The sequence below is a fragment of the Larus michahellis genome, chromosome 8, assembly GCF_964199755.1.
Source record: "Larus michahellis chromosome 8, bLarMic1.1, whole genome shotgun sequence".
In the NCBI taxonomy this organism is placed as follows: Eukaryota; Metazoa; Chordata; class Aves; order Charadriiformes; family Laridae; genus Larus; species Larus michahellis.
In genome coordinates, this window is record NC_133903.1 from 532,842 (window position 1) to 555,146 (window position 22,305).

Genomic DNA, 22,305 nt, shown 5'->3' on the forward strand with positions numbered 1-22,305 from the left:
TACCCATTATTTAATGATAGTGGCATTTTTATCGTTGAATTACCAAAAACTACAGAGTCAGAGTAGTTCTGCTATGGTAGAACTACTATAGCTACGATGTAGAACTATGACTGTAATTCTTTACTTGATTTTGTACATTTTCAAAAAATCTCTTCCTGACCCAGTTAGTTTTCTAGCCAGACATGAGACTTATTTTATACAAAGGAAAATGAGACAACAAGGTAAAAGGTTTGATCTTTAAAGTTTCTATCACACATCTCACCTCAAGATTAAACAGCACCTTGTATGCAGAATTAACAGTTTTATGCCTAGAACACTCGTAGCATCAGGCCCATGCTAAAGTAAGTCTATTTATAATATACACAATATGTATGAAAATTTGAAGTTTTAAGGAATATGCCATCATTTCAGAGACATACAGCCTTGAAGAAGACACTATAATTTCAACACTCTATGTGACTATGTATCGCTAATAAGTCATCCTACTAAAACAGGACTGGGAAGACAGATTTTCCTCGAGAGGGTATTGAACTACATATATTTCAAAGTTACAACTAAGCAAGCTACACATTCAATAACGCAAAATACTGAAAATGTAACTGTTAGCTCAAGTTAATGATGAAGTTACAATAAAGAACATTTTGCTTATCTCACAAGTTTGGAATTTTCTGATTTCACCATGAAGTTTATATAGAATATCCCAACTGATAACTTATAACTAGGACAGACTTTTCTTCATATCTTGCTTGCATCACAAAATCATTTTTATGTTCTCTATTAATTTGGAGAATTTTAACACCTAGTGTCACTTCCATGAAGTCAACAGGAATTTTGCACCTAACTGGTGGGAGAAGGACTGTTCTCCATGGCTCACTCTTCTCTGTTATTAGAATTAGTGATTGGGATAGCTTTTATTTTGCATTAGAGTTTTCCTTATAGCAAAAATATTAAGTTATACTGAAATATAGGACGGAAGGAAAAAAAGTGATAATAACAAGCAAAAACAACAAAAGAAAGGAATATATTCTATATAAAGGTGTAAAACAACACAGATGAAATTAAAGCAAACAAGCTGTGGTCAATTATAAAACTAGAATTTTTCTCATGAACCAGATTCCCCTCTAATGTAACGGTTTCCTCAGTGTGCAAAGATATTGAAAGCCCACTGCCAGTTCATCTACATTCAGACTTATTTTAAAACCATCCTGTAATTACACTTTATAGACACACATTTCAAAATACATCTCTTACCAAGGTAATGCTTCTGTTTTATGCCATCACACCCTTTTTAATACACTAACTTACTGAACTTATAACAATGTTTAATTTAAAGTATGAAATTCAGAGTATTTCAAAGGTTTGTGATGTTTATGCTTTCTACATGAGGCAGAAGGCTTTATGGCCAGAGCAGCTGCCAAAGCAAACCCCAGCCCTCAGCACAAGGAGCGTCAGAGGTGAGCGCTCCCGACGCCTCGGCGGTGCTCTGCCCCATGCCAGCCTACAAGAGGAAAATGAAAACCCCGATACTTTCCTGTTGGCTGACCCTTTCCTCCCACAGCTTCCTATCTGAATAAAATTTTGACACCAAAGGTTTTAAAGAAATAAAGAGGGGTGCTGCCTGAGAAGGAAGGAAGGAAAGGAAGGAAAGGAAGGAAGGAAAGGAAGGAAAGGAAGGAAAGGAAGGAAAGGAAGGAAAGGAAGGAAAGGAAGGAAAGGAAGGAAAGGAAGGAAGGAAGAGTGGTTCGTGCCAGCACGCTCCTGCTTACCTTTGCAGACTGTGGAGGCTGCCGACCCCCAGGCTCCTGAGGCATCTCCCTGAGTGGATCTCACCTTTGCTAGGGCTCAGGAAGCCCCGCGGCGCGTTGGCTCCAGGGCAATGGACAGACAAACCCCTTCTGTTACCAGCACAGACAGCACGCTCAAGGCAGGCCTCGCGCCCCACACACGGGCACCATCCCCTTTACATGCCAGGCTCTTCACAGCAGCGGTGGCCGGGCAAGTGCCCAGCACCAGCCCAGACCCAGGAGCAAGGAGCGAGCAAGAATCAGCTGAAAACATGCAGAAACGTCATCGTGTGCCTCAGGCTCCTTTTTGGAGGCTTCAACCCATCCCGTCCCCCTCCACGATGGGCCCTCAGGCCAGCTCGTCCCTCGCCTCCCTGTCACAGCCCGCTCTTGGACCCGCTGAAGACCCCTCCAGGAGCGCCAGCGCCTCCGCCGACAACTCCTGGCTACCGCAGGCCCCGGGGATGGCCCCAGCCGCCATGAACCCCCACTGACGCGACGGCTCCCCTCAGCTCCTCCGCCACCGCCCTCCGGCCGCGCCCCGGCGGCTGCCCCGCAAGCCGGACTCCCCCCGCCCCCGACCGCCCGCGGGGCGGCCCCGCCAGGGCCCTCAGCGCCGCGCGAACGCCGCCGGGGAGGGGACAGCGACCAAGAGAGGCGGGCGGGGGAGGCTCCCCGGTCCCTGAGGGGAGGAGGCGGCCCGGCGGCGGCCGGCGGCCCTGCGGCGGCGGGGGCGGCGGCGCGGGGCGGCCGGGCCTGCCTCCCCTCCGCCCCTGGCGGGTCACATGAGAGGGGCGGGCGGCTGGGCTGCGGCCGCCGGGGCTGGGGCAGGGCTGGGCGGAGAGGGACGCGGCGGCGGAGCGCGGCGGCGGCGGAGCAGCGGGAGCGAGGCGCCGAGCGAGCGGAGCGATCTTCGGGCCTCCCTCAGACGCGGCCGTCGCGGCGCGCCCTGCCTGCGGCCCCGACATGGACGAGGAGGGCGGCGGCGGCGGTGAGTGGCGGGGTTGCGCGAGGGGGACGCGGCCGCTCGCCCCTGAGGAGGCCGCGCTGGCGGCCGCGGCGCCCCGCTGCCGGGAGGGGCCGGCGGTCCCGCAGGCCGCCACATTCGGTGCCGCCGCGGTCCCCGCGCCCTCGGCCGCCCGCCGGCGCCGTGCCCCGTCCCGCCCGCCGCCCCCGGGCGCTGAGGGGCTGAGCCGAGCGGAGCGACTGTAGCAGCCGGTACCGAGCGGCTGCCGGTCGTGGCGGGGGCTGCCCTGGCGCCGGCGGCCACAAAGGGGGCTCTGTGTCCCGCGGCGGGGCGGCGGAGCCGGGCAGGGCCGGGCCCCGGCGCGGTGACAGCCCCGCGGCACGGCTGGGCTCCCGCCGGCGGCTGCGGGGCGAGCGGCGGCAGGGCGGGCAGGAGCGGGTCCGGGCGGTGTGGGGGGACCGGTCCCGCGGGGGCTCTGTGCGGGCCGCCCCCATGGGGGCAACCGCGGGGCGGTTCGTCCGGTTTAAACGAGGCGAACTGTTCCTAAAGGCAGCGGCGTTCGTGTCGCCAGATACTACTTATAGAGAATCCGGACCGGCACCTTGGGGGAGCTTTTGTTTTTAGTTTTTACCTTTCGGAGGCCGGCTCGCGCGCCGACCCGGTTTGAGGCACCGCAGGCATGCCGCACGCTTCCCTCCCCTCGTTTGCAGCGTGTTCTGTGGGTGCGTGCGTCGCTGCCGGCCGAAATAACCCGTATCGTCCCCGCGGACGGTGTGTGCGGAGCGGCTGGTCCCGCCACGGGGCAGGGGCCGGCCCGGGGGCTGCCCCGCGCTCGCCGCCACCGCCGTCGGTGTGGCGGTACCCGCGGAGCCACCGGGGCATCCCTGAAATGCGCTGCTGAACAGGCTGCCTTTGAATGCGCTGCCTGATTTCTAAATGGCTAAAGTAAGGGCTAAACCTCGTGTGATTAATAGTTGCGCGGTGCTTGCTAATTCTAGATATAATTACCCAGAACTCGGAAATCAAGTGGGTGTGGTGTTTGTTTTGACAACTTGGAGGGGGAAAAAAAAAAAGGCTATGATGAATCAGAAATATAATTCTTTAAGCAGTCGTCTGGAAACGTGGCCATTCCTCAGCAGGCACCTCTGCTCATTTTGTCAGTGGTAGAAGTAAGTCTTTAAAAAAAAAATAATCTGAAAAAGGAAAACAAAAGGCAAAACAACCCAGTCCTGAAAAGTTATTATTCAAAACAGTTGAACACTGTAATTGTAAAGAGTAGAAAGCTCATTCAACTCAAAATATGTTATTTTCACAGGATTAGGGACTTGCATCTCTAGTTAGGGGAGATGAACCCACTTGTTATTGGCACTAACCCTGTGTAATGTAGTACTTAATCACATACAAGATGTAAACTAGAAAATGGATGCACTGCTGAATCAATCTTTCGTAAGGTGTTAAGCATTTCAAAGTTGGATTTTCATGGGAGGACGAATACTCAGGACCTTGGGAGAAGATGGTCTGTATTTAGCTAAAGGGTGGTTCTATAGGTGAAGTCAGGTTTTCACCTAACATGCAAGTGAAACTATTCTTTATAACTTCATATCATGTTAATAAACGTGTTGCTTTTTTGGGGACAAATTACAGTATAGTTTATGTTCCTCCTTACTTGACTTCATTGTAAAACAATTGTAAACTAATAGAGACTGGGAATTTTTTTGCAATCGGTCTGTTTGACATTTTACGCTGGCTTCTTGTGAGTATTGCAGTTTTTTCTTGAACAGAGATCCAGTCTGGCTTTTTCTTATGGACTGCTGTCACCAGGATTACTTAGGTCATTTCCAGCTAATGAATTGGTATTTTGAATTGAAAGAAGTGTTGTGTTTTTTCCTCTCTCTTTTTTTTTTTTTTTTTTTAACAATAGAAAGCATGTGGGAAGTGTGGATTTGACAGCCAATTTTAAAATCCATTGGTGCCACTGAGTAGTGAGACTCATGCAGTACCAAGGGAGCCTGACCAGGGCAGTCCAGTGTTTTGAACCTCTGCAGGATATTTGAGATCTTCAGAAAATTGACATTGAGTGGGAAACTCGCAGAGATAAGCATATTGCTGTGCACAGGTACTTTAGGAAGTATGCAGAATTATTTGAGGACTGTACAGAATCACCCTAATTAGAGGCTTGAACTAGATAAGCATCTAAATATCTAGGACATTAAACTGTGATTCAGAAAGTAAACTGCTATTCCCAGTACAGCTCTGCCTGCTGCCCTGCTCTTCAGTTTAATTTGCATCCTGTGCTTCAGTTCCCTTATTTGTCAAATGGGGTCAGTTGTTTTACCACCTCTGGTAAAAACTGCAAATGCAAACTGAGCTATGTAAAGTTAGGATTTATTATTTTAGAAGCACTTGATGGAAGAGAAATGTTAATTAAGGGAATTGTTCTTAGTACTGCTTTCTCTTTTGTATGTGGAGCCCTGAATAGGGGCATGCATTTATATTATACAATGCACTTACGCACAACCCTCCCATTGATTTCAGCAGAGGCTCTGCATGGATTATTGATGCGATATGATCTGAGTCAGTTGGTGTTTCTCTCAACCTTCTTTTGTGTTCTGATTAAAATATCCCTGTGGTTCACTTAATCCAGGAAGTTTCTCCTCCTCCCTCTCCTCGCTTGGTTTAAAACTGCATCTTTTGTGATTTGGCTGAGGCTTTTCTTGTGTGCTTACTTTTACGTGGTGGTGGTGGTACCAGGGAACTGAGACCCTCGCATTGAATAGTGCTGCTCATAGGAGGTGGAATGGTTGCGTACCACTAAACAGTAAGCGATATTCTGTATAAGGTCAAAATACATAAACAGTCAAAGCTGGAGGCACAGAATGGTACTTCTCTTTGTTTTTCTGAATTTGAGTCTAGTCATGTGGTGGCTTTGTAGTCCCCCAAATTCAACTCCGTGCCATTCCTTTTGGAAAAGGCTGCAAGACTGAGTACTTACCAGCTTCTTCTGTATGTATGTTTGTTTTAAGCTGTCTCTAAACAGACATGCCAAAAGGTTAAAATCCTGCTTCTGCTCGACAAATAGGCCAAATTATAGCAGTGATTATGGCATTGAGGTTTCCCTACTGTTCCCCAAACTCTGCTTTATTTCTGAATTTTGAAGCTTTTCTGGGGAGAATGTAGTTCAGTTGCCAAGCTCTGTTAGTTGTTGGCTGTAGTCACCAGCGATGGTGCCAGGTAGCAGGTTGATTCTGTTACGTAGACAGCCATTCACAAGGAACTAGACCGAGAGACCAGATCTTCTCGCAGAGGACTCAGAAGAATGGATTTGCTGCCAAACCGGATTTAGCAAGATGACTTTGGTTCTTCTGCGGGGCAAAGCAGTTACCCATTTATAGGTAAAAGCTGTTAAATGTGACAAAACCCTCAGATTTTTTTCTTAGAAGAAATGTTTTACAACTGATTAAATATATATATATATATCACTTTTAGACGTGAGCAGCTTGATGTCTTCTGTTCTTTTCACATTGTAGTATCTTTCAAAGGTAGATGTTAAAGATAGAGGAGTCCATGTGGCCTCCTCATGGTTATAGAGATTTGCTTTGCGTTTAAGACTAACTCTGCAAGTTTTTGGTTTTTCTTCATAATAAAAGAAACTCAGAAAAATAAGAAGTGTATTTTAACACAGAAGAATGTTAAATATGTTTCACTCCATACTCATCAAAGTGGATAACTTGTACCAGTAGTTTTAAAAAGTTGTCCCAAAAGTTCCTTAGCAGAGGGCTGTAGTTTTAAATAGCACTCTAGGGAAATGCCAAGAATATAAAAATGCACCTGAGTGTTAGACTAACCACATGGATTGGTTCTAGGGAGAGAAAAAGAGCACATACAGAGGTAGGACACAAAAAACTAAATGACATAAATATGACTTCTGTCAGACAGCAGAGCTTCATGCTAAGTCTGCTTGCTAAACAGATATTTCTTCGTGCTAAACTAATCTCATATTTGTACAGATTACCTGTCAGATCAGCAATCTCTTAATTTGTAGCCCAAAAAACATTTAATCTTTTATCACTCTAATAATTATGTTGTAAATATTAGTTATTTCTGGTGGTATCAGAAAGTGGACTTGTTAATTGCAGTAACACATTAAGTTTTTTCTTCGCCTAAAGTTCCATATTTTTAGCTGTGACTTGGAAGAAAACGTTAATTTTTTGCTGATACAATTTTCAGAGGCTGTCGGTTGCCAGACTTGATGTGTTGCTGTATAAGGGCACTTGGTGCCCTGCGCTCGGCGGCGAGAGCTGTGGGTTTAGGGGCGCAGTGTGGCTGCGGGCAGCCCCCGCCTGTGCTGTCGCAGCCAGGGCAGCAGCTGGGGTCTGACTGGGGGGAGCAGAACCACCTCTGGGAATCAGAGGAACAGCCACCTGAAAGTGGGCTACCCGTGTGCCGCTCTTATTGAGTGAAAATTGCAATCTTTTAATATCGCTGCAGTTATAAGAGCTTTTACCACTTGAGGGGCTGCAAATCTTGAGGCAACACACAGTTTTCCAAGATATGTTCTGCAGTTCACATAAAATTTCTCAATTCCGTCGTATTTATTGTCTCCCCTTCTTTCTTTGTAGGATTTTGAACACTGTTCCAAGGGAAAACAAATTAAAGGTGTTGCGGCTTTCTCTGGTTTCTCCTGCTTGCCATCTTTTTGTCCTATAAGTGTCTCATTTCCTAATACAACAGAAAGGTTTTAAAAGCTTTAAAATGTTTTACTGTAGCTCCATCTTTGCCGCTGGCTTTTGCTCCCTTCCCTTCTGTCCCAATGCGAACATGCTTTAGTCTGCTTCTTTTTACACCTCAACTTTGGCTCCATTTGCTTTCTGAACTACCGTCCCATCTCCCTTTCATGTTGAAAGTCATTGAATGAGCTGTTTGCGGTCACTGTCTGAAGAGTATCTCCTCCAGGTTCATCCTGGGTCCTTTCCACACTTGTCCTGACCCCCTGTAGTCGGTACATTCCCTTCCTCCTCTCTGTCCTGCCAGCTGCCTCTAGTACTATTTACTATACTTTTCTTTTTGAAATCTTGCAAGCTTTTTTGGCTTCTTTGTCTGTTCTCTCCTTGTTCCCCTCCTATTTTGTTAATCACTTTTTCATTTGTAAGATCTTTCTGTGTCCAACTCTTTGTGAAGGTTTGCAGGACCCTGTGCTTGGTTTAATGTGCTCTTCCTCTCTGCATCTTGTTTCTGGATAATCAAATTTGCAAATAAAAATTGAACTATCCTATTTAAACTGGTGACTCACAGTGTATACTGTGTGCTCTGGATCCAGTACCATCTGTCCCAACTAAAATGTTGGCTTATTTGACATCTTAAGATTGCATAATTGTCATCTTAAGCTTTATGAGTCTAAAACAGAGCTCTTAATGTTATTTCCACCCACTTCCTTTTTTTGATGTCTGTGGATGCACACTGACATCCCGAGTGGTTATTGACAAGTAAATAGTTAGATGTTATAATTTATTCTTTCTTTAAAAATAGTCTGTGGAAAAGTTGTAATAAAAATGGTAGTAAAAGGGCAATGCAAAAGTATTGGAACACTTTTGCAATCTCAAAGTTACGAAATTAATTACATTCTCCTATGCAATATTAATTTTCCTATTTGAACGCACAAATAGATTTAATCTGGTTATGGGATCGCATCTGACATTTTCTGTAGACTTCTGCATGGGAATAGCGTTTTGTGGTGATTGAATGAATCTATATGAATTTTTTCCTCCTTTTTAAAGTAAAGTGATAGTTGTTGATGTCTGCTTTGCTTTGTTTCACTGTAGTTCAAGAGTACTTAAGTATGTACAGAACACTTATGTCAGTGAACACATTGGGACACATTTGGACATATTGACCACGTGCTTCACTGACAGAGGATAGAAATAAGTATTTAGAAAAAACTGTCAACTTAGAGAACTGTAAGGCAGGAATCCCATGGAAGTGAAGAACACATGATAATGCACTTTAAGATTTACAGAAGCAAAGGAAAAATCATGTGAACAACCATAAAGTTGGCATTTCTGACTTGTTCACTGTGCATTCTTTTAAAGCAATATATTGTATAGGAAAGGTATGTGACTTAAGTAATAAAAGTGTATTTAATTATGCCATTTGTATAACTTTAATATCTAGCAAATTGTTTTTAATTGCATATGACTTCCTTCTTTTAATTCCAATAATTTCATGGGAAAACTTAGTATTGCAATTTTTTTGGACAACAGTGTTTCCTCTTAGTGGGATAGATGCACAAAATCCACTAGAAAACCATGTGTTTTGTGGTCCTCTGGGATTTGCCTGAAGAAGGAAATGGCTTGACCTATTTGGTTGCTATGAAGTAAAAACATTCTTGTTCTTTTTTTTTTTGTGTGAACATCTGTGTCACATTTATTTCATTACTTTCTGAGGTTCTTTAAACCCACTATTTGGTAATATAAAGTTTAATTTAAGGAAAGTAAAGTGATGCATAGCTGCTTCTCCAACTTTGTTGGAGTTCTGATATCTGCTTATACATAGGTATGATATAAGCAGGTAGATTTTCCAATAAAAGTTGACGTGTTTAAAGGCAAACACAAATGTTATCTAGTATTTCATAGGAAAAAAAATATTTGACAAATTCAGTAGGATCTCATGGAGTTAACAGGAAATGTATGCTGGAAGCTTGTGAAATCTAAATCAGAATCTCGTTTAGTATATGGAGTAATGAAGATCTTTGATCTAATTTTTCAACAGGTTGGTCGTCTTGGCATGGTTTTACTAATTATGCTCATTTTCAGATGTTCTGTTCATTATAAAAAGAAATAGTTACCGTATGCCAGGTATATGGAAGAACTGTGAAACTGTTACTGTTTATTTAGCAACCCAATGGAAATTCTACCAACGAGGACAGATTTTACTGTAAGACTATTAAGTAATAATTATTCTGTATTCCATAAGAAAATTCTTCAACAAGAATTGAAGATCAGTTCATTTGTGAAAGTTGAATCTGATTTCAAGCCTGGCTTCCACTCTCTTCGCCAAGGGCTTGGTTGGGTTTGGAGGAGCTTCCGCTCTTCTTTGCAGATGCAGATCCTTAATGCGAAAGGAGATACTGTTGTTGTTTTTTAGGTTAGATACCGCGAGTTTCTTAACAAAAGAGCTGTGTGAAAATGATGAAATGCAAGTCTCTCAGGGTATGGAAGAGGCTGAACAATAACTGGGAGTTCATTTTAGTGGCTCTTCTACCCAGCTTCTGGTTCTCACACAGTTTGTAGGAATATCTGCTTCTCAGTCAAATGAGATTGAAATTGAGTGCGACGCTGGGTGTACTTTGGCAGGAGGAGTTGGTGGGTGGGAAAATAAATGTGTCCAACCTCTCTTGTGCTCACTCTCATTCTCACACACATGCACGCACAAAAAAGGCTGAAAAAACTGGCATGTGCGAGTAGGGGAACTGCCTCTTACTGTTTTCTCTAAGACAAACTGTGAGATGTAATCATTTAATGAGTCATCTCTACGTTTTTATAGAACTGCCTCGTTAATAGTCATTGTAACTTCTAGCATGGAGATGTCTATTTTTTTTTTTTATTTTCTTTCTTTTTTTTTTTTTTTTACATCTGATTCATATTGCAGAATACCATTCAGGTTGTTTTCTTGTTTAATTCCGACTATTCAAGAGTCTTTATTTGCTGCTAGATCTTTGCTTTCATGAACTGTAGATATCATGTTCCTTAATAAGGTCCTTGTTTAGCTCATGAGCAGTGTGGTCTATAGGGTCAAATTCTGACATAAACAGATCCTGTCGCCCTGCAACAAGAGAGGGGTAGCTGTCAAAAGGGATGTTTGTAATTGCATTGCATATTATAAAAAAATGAATTATTGTTGCTTGAAGCAGTATTTATTATATCCAGTAGTCAGATTCCAAGTAAGTTTTTTGTCTTTCTTGCTCCTGTAAGTTTGGACTAATGAACTTCCTGCCCAGTCATTCTAACACGCTGAGGAGGAGTTTTCCCACCAGGCTGTGTGCTCTGTTTGAGTACAACTTTGACTACTTGCAAATGCAATTTTTGAATTTGTAAAGCTGCTGCATGTTTTTGTTTCAGTATCTCATAACTGGCTAGCCAGGAGAAGTGGAGGAAAGTTTTCTCAGGAAGCTGAGGTTAAACCAAGTGGCTGTAAGAAGAGATGGTGGCTCTGTTACGGAGAAACTCCGTCCAAGGAAGAACCTTGCAAGGTCAATGCATTCTCTGACCATGAAACTCCTAATGTGCACAGGACAGGGGGTTGGTCCTGCATTAGGACCATCCTGAGTCCTTCTTGGGAAGACCAAATGGGCCTGACCCCTTTCTTGTACATGAAAGTGCTGAGCTGGCTGTGATTGCCCACACAGGAGCTGCTGGGTCCAAACCGTGTGGGCTGGTGGCCCGTTATCACAGATCTATGGACTTGGTTGCATAGGGTAGGTGAATGTGTGTCTGTGTATTGCCTTGTGGTTCTCCCTTGACTTTTTTCTTATTTTTGGTTCTAACTTTTTAAATGTCTTTTTTTCTTGTCTTTTTTCTTTTAACTGAAAGGGTTTTACTTGCGACCCACCCAAACCAAGCAATATTTTAGGAGGGTACCTTCAACAGCCTCTATCAGTCTGAAGTAATAATTGGTTTAGTCTTGCTTTTTGTAACCCCAGTATATACAAATCGGGGAATAAATCACTTTGCATCATGTAAATGCCTAAATGGGTAGTCTTATTCTGGAAGTTTATGTTTATAGTCTCAAAAGTAACTTTTTTATTTTATAGAGCAGTATTATTATTTAACTTACTCTTCTGCAAGTCACTTTTGACCTACTGTACCACCCTTTTAGTTATTAAAATTATCATATCACATACTTGCAACATTTTTAAGCAGTATCCAACACCCATGTGGGGACAAGATGTCTTGTTTTCCCACCATCTCTTACAATTCGTGCTATTCCTGAATTGCAGTTTGTATAGAACCTGTTTCCAAAGTGGAAGTTGAAACTGGTAGTCAAGGTTAGTCAGAGGCAAAGTTTAGAGACACGACTGTTGTGTCGTTTGCAGTCACAGAAGGGAGAGATTGAAAGGTTTCAGGTATGTGACTGGGTTGTTCTTTGTGTGGGTGTTGCTGATTAATTCTGTAATCTGGGAATCTCAGGCTGGGTCTTAAACTTGTGTGTTCTGTGTGTTACGTGAGGTCAGCCTTTCTAGGCAGCTTGTAGCATTTCGGTTTGCTCTACATGTTTTAGCAAGGACAGATAAATGGAGCATATGGAGTTGATTATTTTTTTGGCTATAGGAAGTGGATTTTTGTGCATTAAATATAGTAACTTTCTTTTTTTAAGTATCTGAGAGGAAGCTTCCCCACCCCCAGTGATTAAAAAAAAATAATAATCAAAATACATGTAACTCTCCTCATTCTCATTTTGTGCAATGTAAATTGGAAAGACTGCACTGTTTAGTCTTGGTCTTGTACCAATAAATGACATAATATCACATGAATGTTTTAAAAGATTAGGTGATATTTTTTAAGAGCGAACATAAAAAGAAGACTAGTTTAAGGCCTTCCTCTATGAATTCGTTGATATCCAAAGTAAGGAGAGTATACGTTTTGTTATCGTTATTACTTTGCTGAAAACATATTTTCCTTTTGTATCTTCTACCTGTGTTGTAAGCCTGAAAAAGTAACGTGTATTATGAAGGGGAAAGGTTGGGTGAAATTGCTAATCCAAATTAAATACAAATAATACTCTAAAGTTTATGGAGCCTGTGGGTGGGTGGACTTGGCAGATGTATCCATTGTGGTATGTTAGACTTGAAAGACCATATGGAGATGATTATTTTCTGGCATGTTGTAGTAAAGGTTTTTGAAGAAGGAATTTTTAAAATATTTTTATTTTTTTAGAGAAGGGATGAAAAGTAGGAAGAATAACTTCAGTTTACATTGAGTAATAAAATAGTTTGTTGTAGTAGCATATGGAAAAACAATTTATTCAAAGGTAAGCTGCTAAAAGAAGCTCTCCTACTGTTTTCCTATTGGCTCTCTTGCTTTCTGAAGGCAGCCAAAGATCCTGTGCAGCTGGGACTAATACAGGATCCAGCTGTAGCTTTTTTTATTGTTGTTCAGATGTCCGGTGATGGTCAAATCTAAGTTATTGTGTGGAAATTCAGCAAAGGAAAAGGGTAGGGTGGGAAAAAAGTGACTCTCTGTAAAAATATTCCAGTAAAAGCAACAGGAACTAGGAGTATCCATTTCAGAACTCTGCCATAAATCCCATCCTGAAATGCTTAAACTCCTTCAGATTTTGCTATAGACTTTAAGTCATCTAAGAGTTTTTGGTTTATTTTTTAAACAGAAATGGTTGTCTGACTGGAGTGGGAAGGTGGCCGTTCCTTTAGATTACTCATGGAAGAAGATACCAGTTTCTCATTCGTAGTACAAGGTTTTAGTTAAAACAATATTCTTTACTGTCTTTGAAGTATTGGTACAATGTGTAATGCTTCAACGTGGAGTATATCAAATGTTTTTTATTTTACTAATTTCACTTATGCTGTGTTTTGCTAGCCTTCGTTTTACAGAGCCTAAGTCTGTAAGGAGGGGAGAAGTCTAATGTTTTTCTGCACAGTTTAGTAAATTTGGTGCTTCTGACTCCGTAGATGTTGCTTTGGACAGATATTAAACAAAATAAGTGAGCAATACAGCAGGCATACGGAACGGTGAGAATACTTGATGGTGATCAGAATTATGCATCCTTCTTTCTTTCAAAACAGTTTGGGACTTTTTCCTTGTTAAAAGCGTCGTGTTTCTCAAGTGTCTTTATAATTGTAGCCAGTCCTCATGCTTCTCAGTTACTTGAGACCAGTGATGCTGGTGTAGAAACACACTGTCCTTTACCTGCCTGCTTCCTTTCCAGATCTTCCCTCCAAACTTAACTTGCTGGTGGAGTCCATCAGATGGCTACCTCAGTTTCAGGATTCTCTTACTATTACTCCAAGTCTTAGAATGCTGTTACTCAATTGGTTTGTAATTACGCTAGTCTAGTAAGTTTAATAACTATAGTATACAAGTTGTAAGTCCTAATGGACTGGAAGAGCTAGCTTGAAATACTGTAAGTTATTTCCATTACTAGTGACAGTGAAAGGCATTTTAAGACATAACTGCTGTCTTGAGCATAATCCTGGACAGTATTAGTGCATTTCTTTCCAGGCACCTTAATTGGTTGTTAATATTAATTCTTTTCCCATTTTTTTTTTTCACTCCGATAAAAGGGGAAAAAAAAGGAGAAAAAACTGTGGTCGGGCTGCCGGACAGCCTGGCGTTTTGCCCCACGGTGCTGGAACATAACAACAACAACAGCTTATTTTCCTTCCTGAGCTAGTAGGCGCTGATTCCACTTCAAAGAGGAAGTGAAATGTGGACAAAACAGTCTGCTTTGAAGGCAGAACGCTTCTAACACAAATCAATTACAATGCAAAGATGTCTATGATGTCCGTATAGCAATGTAAAATGTAATGGTTTTTGGAGTTCTTGAACACGGTCACCAATGCCAATCGTAAGAATGCAGGAGTTCTGTTTCGGTGGCAGGACTGCTGCAGTCTGTGACAATAACAGTTAATGCTGTTTGCACAATGACTGAATTAGTTCACTGTCAATGTGTTTTGTAAACCTGCAACCAATTTTTTTTTTTATTAGCACGTGTTTCTTCTGTTTGATTAAGCAAACGGTGACACTCATTTTGCTCTATTACTGCATTGGGCGATGTATATGGTGTGCCTGTGTTCGGGCTTTGGTCAGATTGTATCCTCTCCGAAACACTCTTGTATTTTATCTTCATTTTATTTTTTCTTCGTTTTTAATGCAATATTGTAAGTTAATACAAGGCAAATAATTTGCTTTCCTTTTTTTTTTTTTTAACATTGCAGTGATTAAGTAAGCAGTACTACTTCATTTTATCCTTGTTTTGCAAGAATGGTAGTCAGTGTTCTTTTCTCTCAATTTTTAAGGGTTATGATCTTTATTTGAATAGTGAAGAGCCTAAAGGAATCTCTTTCAGTTTGTCTTCTTGAAGTGCAGGTCAACTTACAGTGCATTCTGCAAAGTTGGTTGTATGTAGACTCTGCCAGTGTCAAAGACCGTTAAAATAGAGCAACTAGAATAAGAAACTTTGCTTACAGGTTTGCTTTAAGGTGCTTTGGCTGTATTCATGATATATTGTAAGGAAAATACAGGAAATATTCATGGCTTGTGAATAAAATCGGCTAGCTAAATTGAAGAAAGTAGTATGATAATGTCTTGCATCTTTGAGAGAGAGAGAACACTGCATTTCAGCCGTTACTGCATTGTATTTTTCTCTGGAGCTCATATGGACTTAAGAGATGATTTTCTAATGTAATGGGAGAACATCAAAAGGTCCTTCTCACATTTGAGAAATAATAGTATGACAATTCTAGCAAAGTTTTGGCTTTTCACTACCTCATTTTACATGTTGAAGAAAGGGTTTCCTGCTGAACAAACACATGTTAGCCTGATAGCACTTTCCTGTATTTGAATTGTGAACAGTCAGATGACTCAAAAAAAATTTATGTTATAGTAGATACAGCGTTTTAACATAGAATTTGTGCATACAATAAATCTATTCAACTAATCGGTCTGCTTCCTTTCCCTCCCACTCCCTTGCAGCTGGAAGTTCATCGGCTCCTGCTACTATATCTAGCTTCCTCTTGAGACTTTCTGGAATAGAGTTAACAGTGGTGGCAGCCATTAATGAACAATGTCGTGATTATATTCTGCGGGTCTGTATAAGTTGTCATTTTCCATTGCTACTAATTCTTATGGAAACTATGTCATCTATTTAGTATGAGCACGTTATGTGTGCCATGCAAAGTTGCATGCTGCAGTATTTAGTGGAAGCGTGTACATCACCATTAAATCAGTAGAAAATATTTTTATGTTTCATTAGTGACCAATCTGGCATTTAAAATGGAAAATTTATAATAAAATTTTATTTTCATAAGTTCTTAGCTAGGATAATGCAGGAAGGCTAGACTTCCATTGATAGTTAGTTCATAATTAATTATGCTTTGAGGTTCTTTGGCATATGATAAGACTTTTTTTTAATGTACAACTGTGGAAGAAATCAGAAAAAAGAAAAATTAGATGCTTCCATTTGTCTTAACAGTTTTAAACTGTCATGATAAAATACTTGCAGTCAGATCTAATGGAATCTGACAGCCTGATAAGAAAACTTGTATAACAGTGATTTTTTTTTTTGTTGACTATTTTTTTGAAAGGTCAAAATGTAATTTTTCGGAACCAGCTTCTGGATATTTAGAGATACTGGCTAAACTTCTGCAGCTTCAGTTGGGTATGGCACTCGTGTTCTGGTCGAGCTTCAAATACTTCAACAAAGTTTTAAGGTTCAATTTATTAAGACATTGAAGAAATGGCAGGACAGATACTGTAACTGAAGAATATCTTAGAAGTAGTTTTTGTATAATTTTGAAGTGGACTGTAGACTGTTGCCTTTCTAGGTGTATGTTGTCAGCATTAGATGATTGCCGGTGACAAAAATCTATGGTTAATAGTGCCACTACCTCTTTGGCTACCCACCACTTTTCTCAGTGGTTGAGAAATACTTAAAACAGTAAAGAGTTTGTGTGAATGGTGTTCTCCAGGTGTTTTCTACTCACTGCTGCATTGTCTGTCTTTGTGAAATATGGAAGAATCTCTAAACTGCATTAACAAGTTTTCTCGCTACTTCTTGCACGAGCTGTGTTGGCAGAGTTGCAGATACTGTTGCTACAGACTGCTTAAAACAGAAGTTACAGCTTGGTATTTTTGGTTGCCCTAAGGCAAATTTAGGATGATTGCAAGTATGTTAATGTGAGTCAGATTTTTTTTCCACGTTATACAAAGTTTGTCTTTGTATAGTGAAAGCTTGTGCCAGGTAGAGCACTGCTCTGAGGAAGAGACTCCCGCTTTGGAAACGTGCTTAGCAGAGGCTGTATAACCACACTGTCTATGAAGCTGGTACCTGCAGGTAAAAAAGTCATGATTTGCTGTGGGTTTTACTCATTTAGGAAGAGATATCTTTTATTGTTACCTCCTGTGTCATGTCGAGGGGTGGCAGAACTAAAGCATTTGGTCCCTCTCAGTTGTTTCCCAGTTAACAAAAATGTTTCCTATTCGAGCATGGCAGGAAGAAATAGAAATCTGAGAAAGAATGTTTATTAATAGGAGCAGCAGGAGCTGGTGGATTTAAAAAAGAGGTTGAGGGCTGAATGCCAGTTAGTTGCTTAAAGTTTTTAAATCTCTTCATTTTCAGGGGAAATGCTGAATTTTATATGCTGTGATTAAGAGACATCGAGAGTAATAGAACTGAATTGCTTAGATCTTTGAAGTTGTAGGGCTGTGACATTTTTTCTTGTTAAGTATTTAGCTGAGGAAAAAACGATTAAATTATTTGAAAATAAAGTACAAAAGATTATATGTTCAGATTATTTTTCACTGGTCTCTGGAAGGAATGCAGTGATTTTTGCCAATATCAGGCAGAAAAAACAGCTTAGAAAGGTCAATGTAGTATTTTAGCAGATCTGGCTGAAACCGTTAGGGAAGGTCTAAATAGGAGGAATGTATTTATTCAAATGGGTTTTTGATCATCATGCCAGAAGGTCTGCTTGGAGTATGAAAAATCTTTCTTGTTGTAACACAGAAATTATGTCTGCATTTGCAAGGACTCGAGCGCATGCCGAATGCGCTCTGTTTGGAGGTGGGGTGAGCCAGAGTTGGTATGAGCTACGATGGTGTTTTGCCAATCAAAGACCAGGAGAGCGGGGCTGGACCTTACGGTAAGTGGATCCGTCCAGCAAACTTCTTATCAGCGCACCAGATAAAAATCTCTTTTATATCTGGATTAGTGACCTGTCAAGCTAATTGTTTCATGGTGTGATGGCAGCCAACAATTCACAAAAGCTAAATTTGAATCTGAGGAATCTGAAAATACTTTACAGTCTTAAACTAAGCCTTACTATGCTTTCACTGACAAACCTATGAATAAATCCCTGACCTCTCCTAGTGCCCTCTCAGGCCACAGGGCATGTGCCCAATGGGCTTGTTGATACGCTAGCAAGAAGACGGAGCAGTTCAGGCCCGAGATGGCCAAGCAGCAAAACACTGTATTACCTATCATGCATTCCTCCCCAAGTGCTGCAGCTCAGTGGTTTCCATGGCAGGTACCGGGGGGACCGCAGGGGCTTCGAGGGTTCACACACTATCAGGCGATTACGTTGTGCACAGCGCTGCGCGTCCCACAATTCTTCTTGTTCTGGTGGGCGGTGGATGCTGCTCGAGCAGTTATTTGGTAGGCGAGCAGTCCTGCACGGCCCTCTGTAGCTGCCTTTTGGAGACATTCTTCAGAGAACGAAGATTGCTTTCAAATCCTGCGGTTGCTCCACCTCCTCTAGTGTGCAACTGATCTTGGAAAATTAATAAATAGAAAGCTTCTGCAATAAACACTGCTTCTGAAATCTAACTCCAGAGCTGTGGTAGGCAGGGATGGGGGAAGGGGAAAGATGAACTTTGACTTGTTTTTTCAGAAAATTGGATTTGTGATCTTTAGAAAGAGCCAGCAATCCTAAGTAGCTGGGTAATGCTCTCCACTAATGAATGAAGTACAGCGAGTGGCTCCCTCGTTGCCAAGAGTAGATGTTACTGGAAACTTGTGACAGAGAGACTGTCTGAGCCCTGAACGTTGTGCTGGGAGCACGGTGGGTGTGATGAGCTGTGCCTGAATCTCCATCAGGATTTGGGCATTGCTGGCGGTGCCGCAGGGGCTGGGCTCTGGGGCCCCCCTGCAGCTGCTCAGTGACATTCCTCTCGATTTTCCATGCTGCTACTCAAAATGGATCTGACGGGAATGTCTGCTACTACTCTGGTGTGTTTGCTTTTTCGAGTCTTTTTTCCAGGGTATATCCTAGAAAAAAATGTAGGTGCACAGCAGCCAGCGTGTCCCCTCCCCAGTGACTGTGGTGCTGTGGGAAACACAGCTGTCTGTAAGGGCAAAGATGAAACATTGCTACAGTTTTGTTTTTTTTTTTCCTTCTCATAACATAATTTCAAAAGCTGAAGGGATCAGCGTGTTCTTGTTTGCCTCTTCTGCACCCAAGGGACGATGAAATGATCTCTGCTTTCAGAGGGAGTTGTCCTGTCCTTGGTCGGGATGCTTGGCTCCTGGAGCTGAAAGCAGCCTCGCTCGGCAGCAGGGCATCTGTGGTTAGGCCAGTCGTTCACAGATTGGGTATCTCTGCTTTCCTTGTCATCCACACATACTCTTTGGGATTATTGGGAGAGAGAGAGAGTCCTGTCCTGGTTGACAAGGAAGAGGAGTTGACGGAGGGGACTTACTCTTCTGTTGGTAGTTTGAACTTTGCCTCGCACTCCGCAGAGCTGCTGGGAATCATCCCAGCCCCTCTGAAGTGAAGATGGAGCCAAATTCTGGTCAGTGGCAGCAGTACTTCAAGCAATCCAGCTTCCAGTCTGTATGGGCTTCCCCAGGCAATCCAGCTTCCAGTCTGTATGGGCGTCCACTTGTCCGACCTGCGTTCCACCAGCAGTCCGTGCTGGTCACCCACAGGACCACTGCTGTTCCCTTAGAGGAGGGCAACTTTGGTAATGGCTGACGGAGCGGAGGCAGTCCAGTGCTAACCATTTCCCATTTTACATGAAAAGGGAACGTAGTATAACTCACAAAGGTGGATATTCTTTGCCAATTTTCTGATCTGGGTTTGAACTGGATAATGTCTTTGTATTATATAGCATGATGTCAGTCTGCTGAAGACTTAGCGGAAATCTGTTAAAGCTTGCTTACCCGGAGTTTTGTCATCTTGCATCTTTGTTTAGAACTAAAGTGTTTTTTTAATTACTGTCAGCATTGCCCGTATGCTTCGCTCAATCAGAAGTGAACTGCGCTGTCATAGAAACTAGTCATGGGACCATCCAGCGCCTTTCCATCCCATTCTTTGTGTAATTCTGTGTAGTAATACACTACACTTCTATGGGGCAAAATCATGAATGCCCCAAGTTAAAAGGTACATGCTGCTTCTATTCTGTGGCTTAAAAGATCTTACTCTTGGAAAGCCATTCCATCTACGCTTTTTAATTTCAGAATTTTCTCTTCCTGCTGCAGGGAAGCAAAATCCACTGCGCTTTTGCTGCCCTTTCTTTGCTCTGGAATGAACGAAGGGTTTCAGTTGAATACGTGGTATCTGCAATGTGTCACTTAGCTATGCTAAGTGCGTACATGGCCTGGTGATCTGTTCCTTTCGCCCCCCAGATACCGCTGAGGGGGAGCCCTGATTTCCTTCCCAGGCGCCACGTGAGCAGTGGCTCTTGTTCTGCATTGCAAGCGGATCCGTTATTTGCTGTCAGCTGTTACCCACGGTCTCTCCTGGTGTTATTGCTGGAGCATTCTTGCACTCGGGGATGCTAAAATTTCTTGTGACCTGGATCTTGCTATGAAAGCTAACAAAAGAAATTCAGAATTTGCAGACTTCTACTCTATAAAGCCTAACTTTTGTTTTATGCTTACTGTGATGTAATATACTATAAGCCTTTGCAAACGTCAGAGAAAATTTATTTGATTTCAGCTGTAGCACTGAGTAACCTGCCTATGTGTTTCTCGAGTTTTGCACATGTGAGTGCTCCATGGGGAGAAAATTATTACTGAGTTCTCCCAAAGTTGTTTATCTGTGAGACTCTGCCTTGCAGCATGTGTATTGAAGGGGGGGAGAAATAATTTGATTCTGTTTGACAGTGTTTTGTTGATCTGATGCAGTGTAAAGACAAGGCTTGAGGCTTCTTATTTTTGGAAGGGCAGTATCCGTATTTATAGTGGTGGTGTTACTACACAAAGCTGATTCTGATCACCCCTCCCCATTACTTGCTGTGAGGAAAAGAAATCAGATGCAGTCACTGTGTTAAAAAGCTGAAAGCCAAGTAAGAGAATTTTTAAGGCAATATAAATGCACCACTGTTCCTAAAACAGCAGGACAATGCGAGATTGTGCATTTTTGCTTATGGTGCTTGGCACTGCGAAGTATTACATTTCTCCCACATTACTTCGATGTTACTGTTTTCCCTGTTGCAAGAGGACTATAATGCTGACAGTATAAGTGACAGCGTATAGCCGTAACACTGCAATCAGAATGGTGATTCACCATATTTCTTGAACAGTAATTGGTAATTGGTGCTACTGAAGGCACATACTATCTTGGGTAGTATTTCCTGTATCTGTGCTACTCTGTTCACAACCCTCCCCAACACACATACCACTACAGTGTGACCAACATCTCCCTTTATCATTTCCACATTAGCTAGCATAAATTTTTTTCTGTGCTCCTTAATTATGCATGGCCATGCATATTTTAACACTTTATATTATTAATGCAAGTATTAATGTATTTGGGTAAGAGACTTAGAATGTTAAGTTAAACTCGTCTTTCTTTTCATATGCAGTAATTTGTATTTACATGTTTTAGAAAGAAAAGTTGGCCTAGAAGCATCTTCTGATCTTGAAGCAAGAGTAGAGCAACTTCAAAAGAAAAATGCTTCTAAAAGGAAATCCACGCTTATCTATTTTTAATATCAGGTTGAACTACTTTCAGGATTTGGAGAATGCAGCCTGTAAGGGTGGGGTTTTGGGGCAGAGCGAAGCTGGTTTTAGGGCTGGCTGTCGTCGCGGGGTTGCTGTCTCCTGTCCCTCCCTGCCGGGGGTTTCTGCTGTGCCTGCCCTGTCGGCTTGGGCAGTTCTCTGGTCCCTCGGTGAAAGTATTTGGCCTGCCAAACTGGCAAAAAGCAAGCCCAGAAAAAAGCGGATCTGGGTAGGATGGTATATCCGGGAGCAGCAAGTGGTAAAGCGGCACAGGGAACAACTCACTACCTGTGAGATCTCGCTCAGAGCTGGTCCCCCTCTGGTTTTTATTCTGTCTCCCCAAGTGATGCTCCTTTATTTGCTGGAAGGTGGCTCTTTTACCTTGTTGCTGCAAAACACTTGGCTTCCTAATGGAAATACATCAAAATGATGAAATAAGATACATTGTTGAGTGTAAGATGTAAAAGAGGCAAATGAAATGTAGTCGTGGCTTTCAGTACTGCTTGTTCATAAAAAGAACAGAGCATGGACATTAAAAAAGAAATACTCATTAACTTACATACTGCTTTCAAATGGCAAATATCTGTGTCAATGGCATAATTAGGAACTAAAAAGCAAGGCAGGTGTCTCTCCCGTTCTTTCCGTGGGCATAGCTGTGTAGAAAGGTGAAGATCTGAGGGCTGCAAAGGGCCCGTTTGTGCTTCAGTGTGGCTGGAGGGCGGCCGCTGGCAGCGGGGTCAGAGCTCGTCCGGAGCCGTTACACGCTGCCGCTCCTGTTACCGACATTCCCGTCTGTAAATCCCATACCTGCGCTGCAGTCCTCTGCTGCAGCCCCCTCTTCTCTCGCCTTCAAAAAATGCAATTGCTGTGGCTTCCAGACAG

At 42.5% G+C, this 22,305-nt stretch overlaps 1 protein-coding gene across 2 annotated transcripts in view; it reads left to right on the forward strand.

The window, feature by feature from the left end:
- The first annotated feature begins 2,605 nt into the window (after positions 1-2,605).
- CYTH3 (cytohesin 3) overlaps positions 2,606-22,305 on the forward strand; it is a 51,908-nt gene continuing 32,208 nt past the window's right edge. Inside the window, exon 1 of one of the 2 annotated variants that reach the window (XM_074598507.1) lies at positions 2,606-2,775. In XM_074598507.1, the coding sequence (XP_074454608.1) occupies positions 2,751-2,775 (25 nt within the window). In that variant the 5' untranslated portion in view covers positions 2,606-2,750. Of the gene's footprint in view, positions 2,780-22,305 lie in introns of both variants that reach the window. The other variant, XM_074598509.1, reaches the window with a different exon arrangement.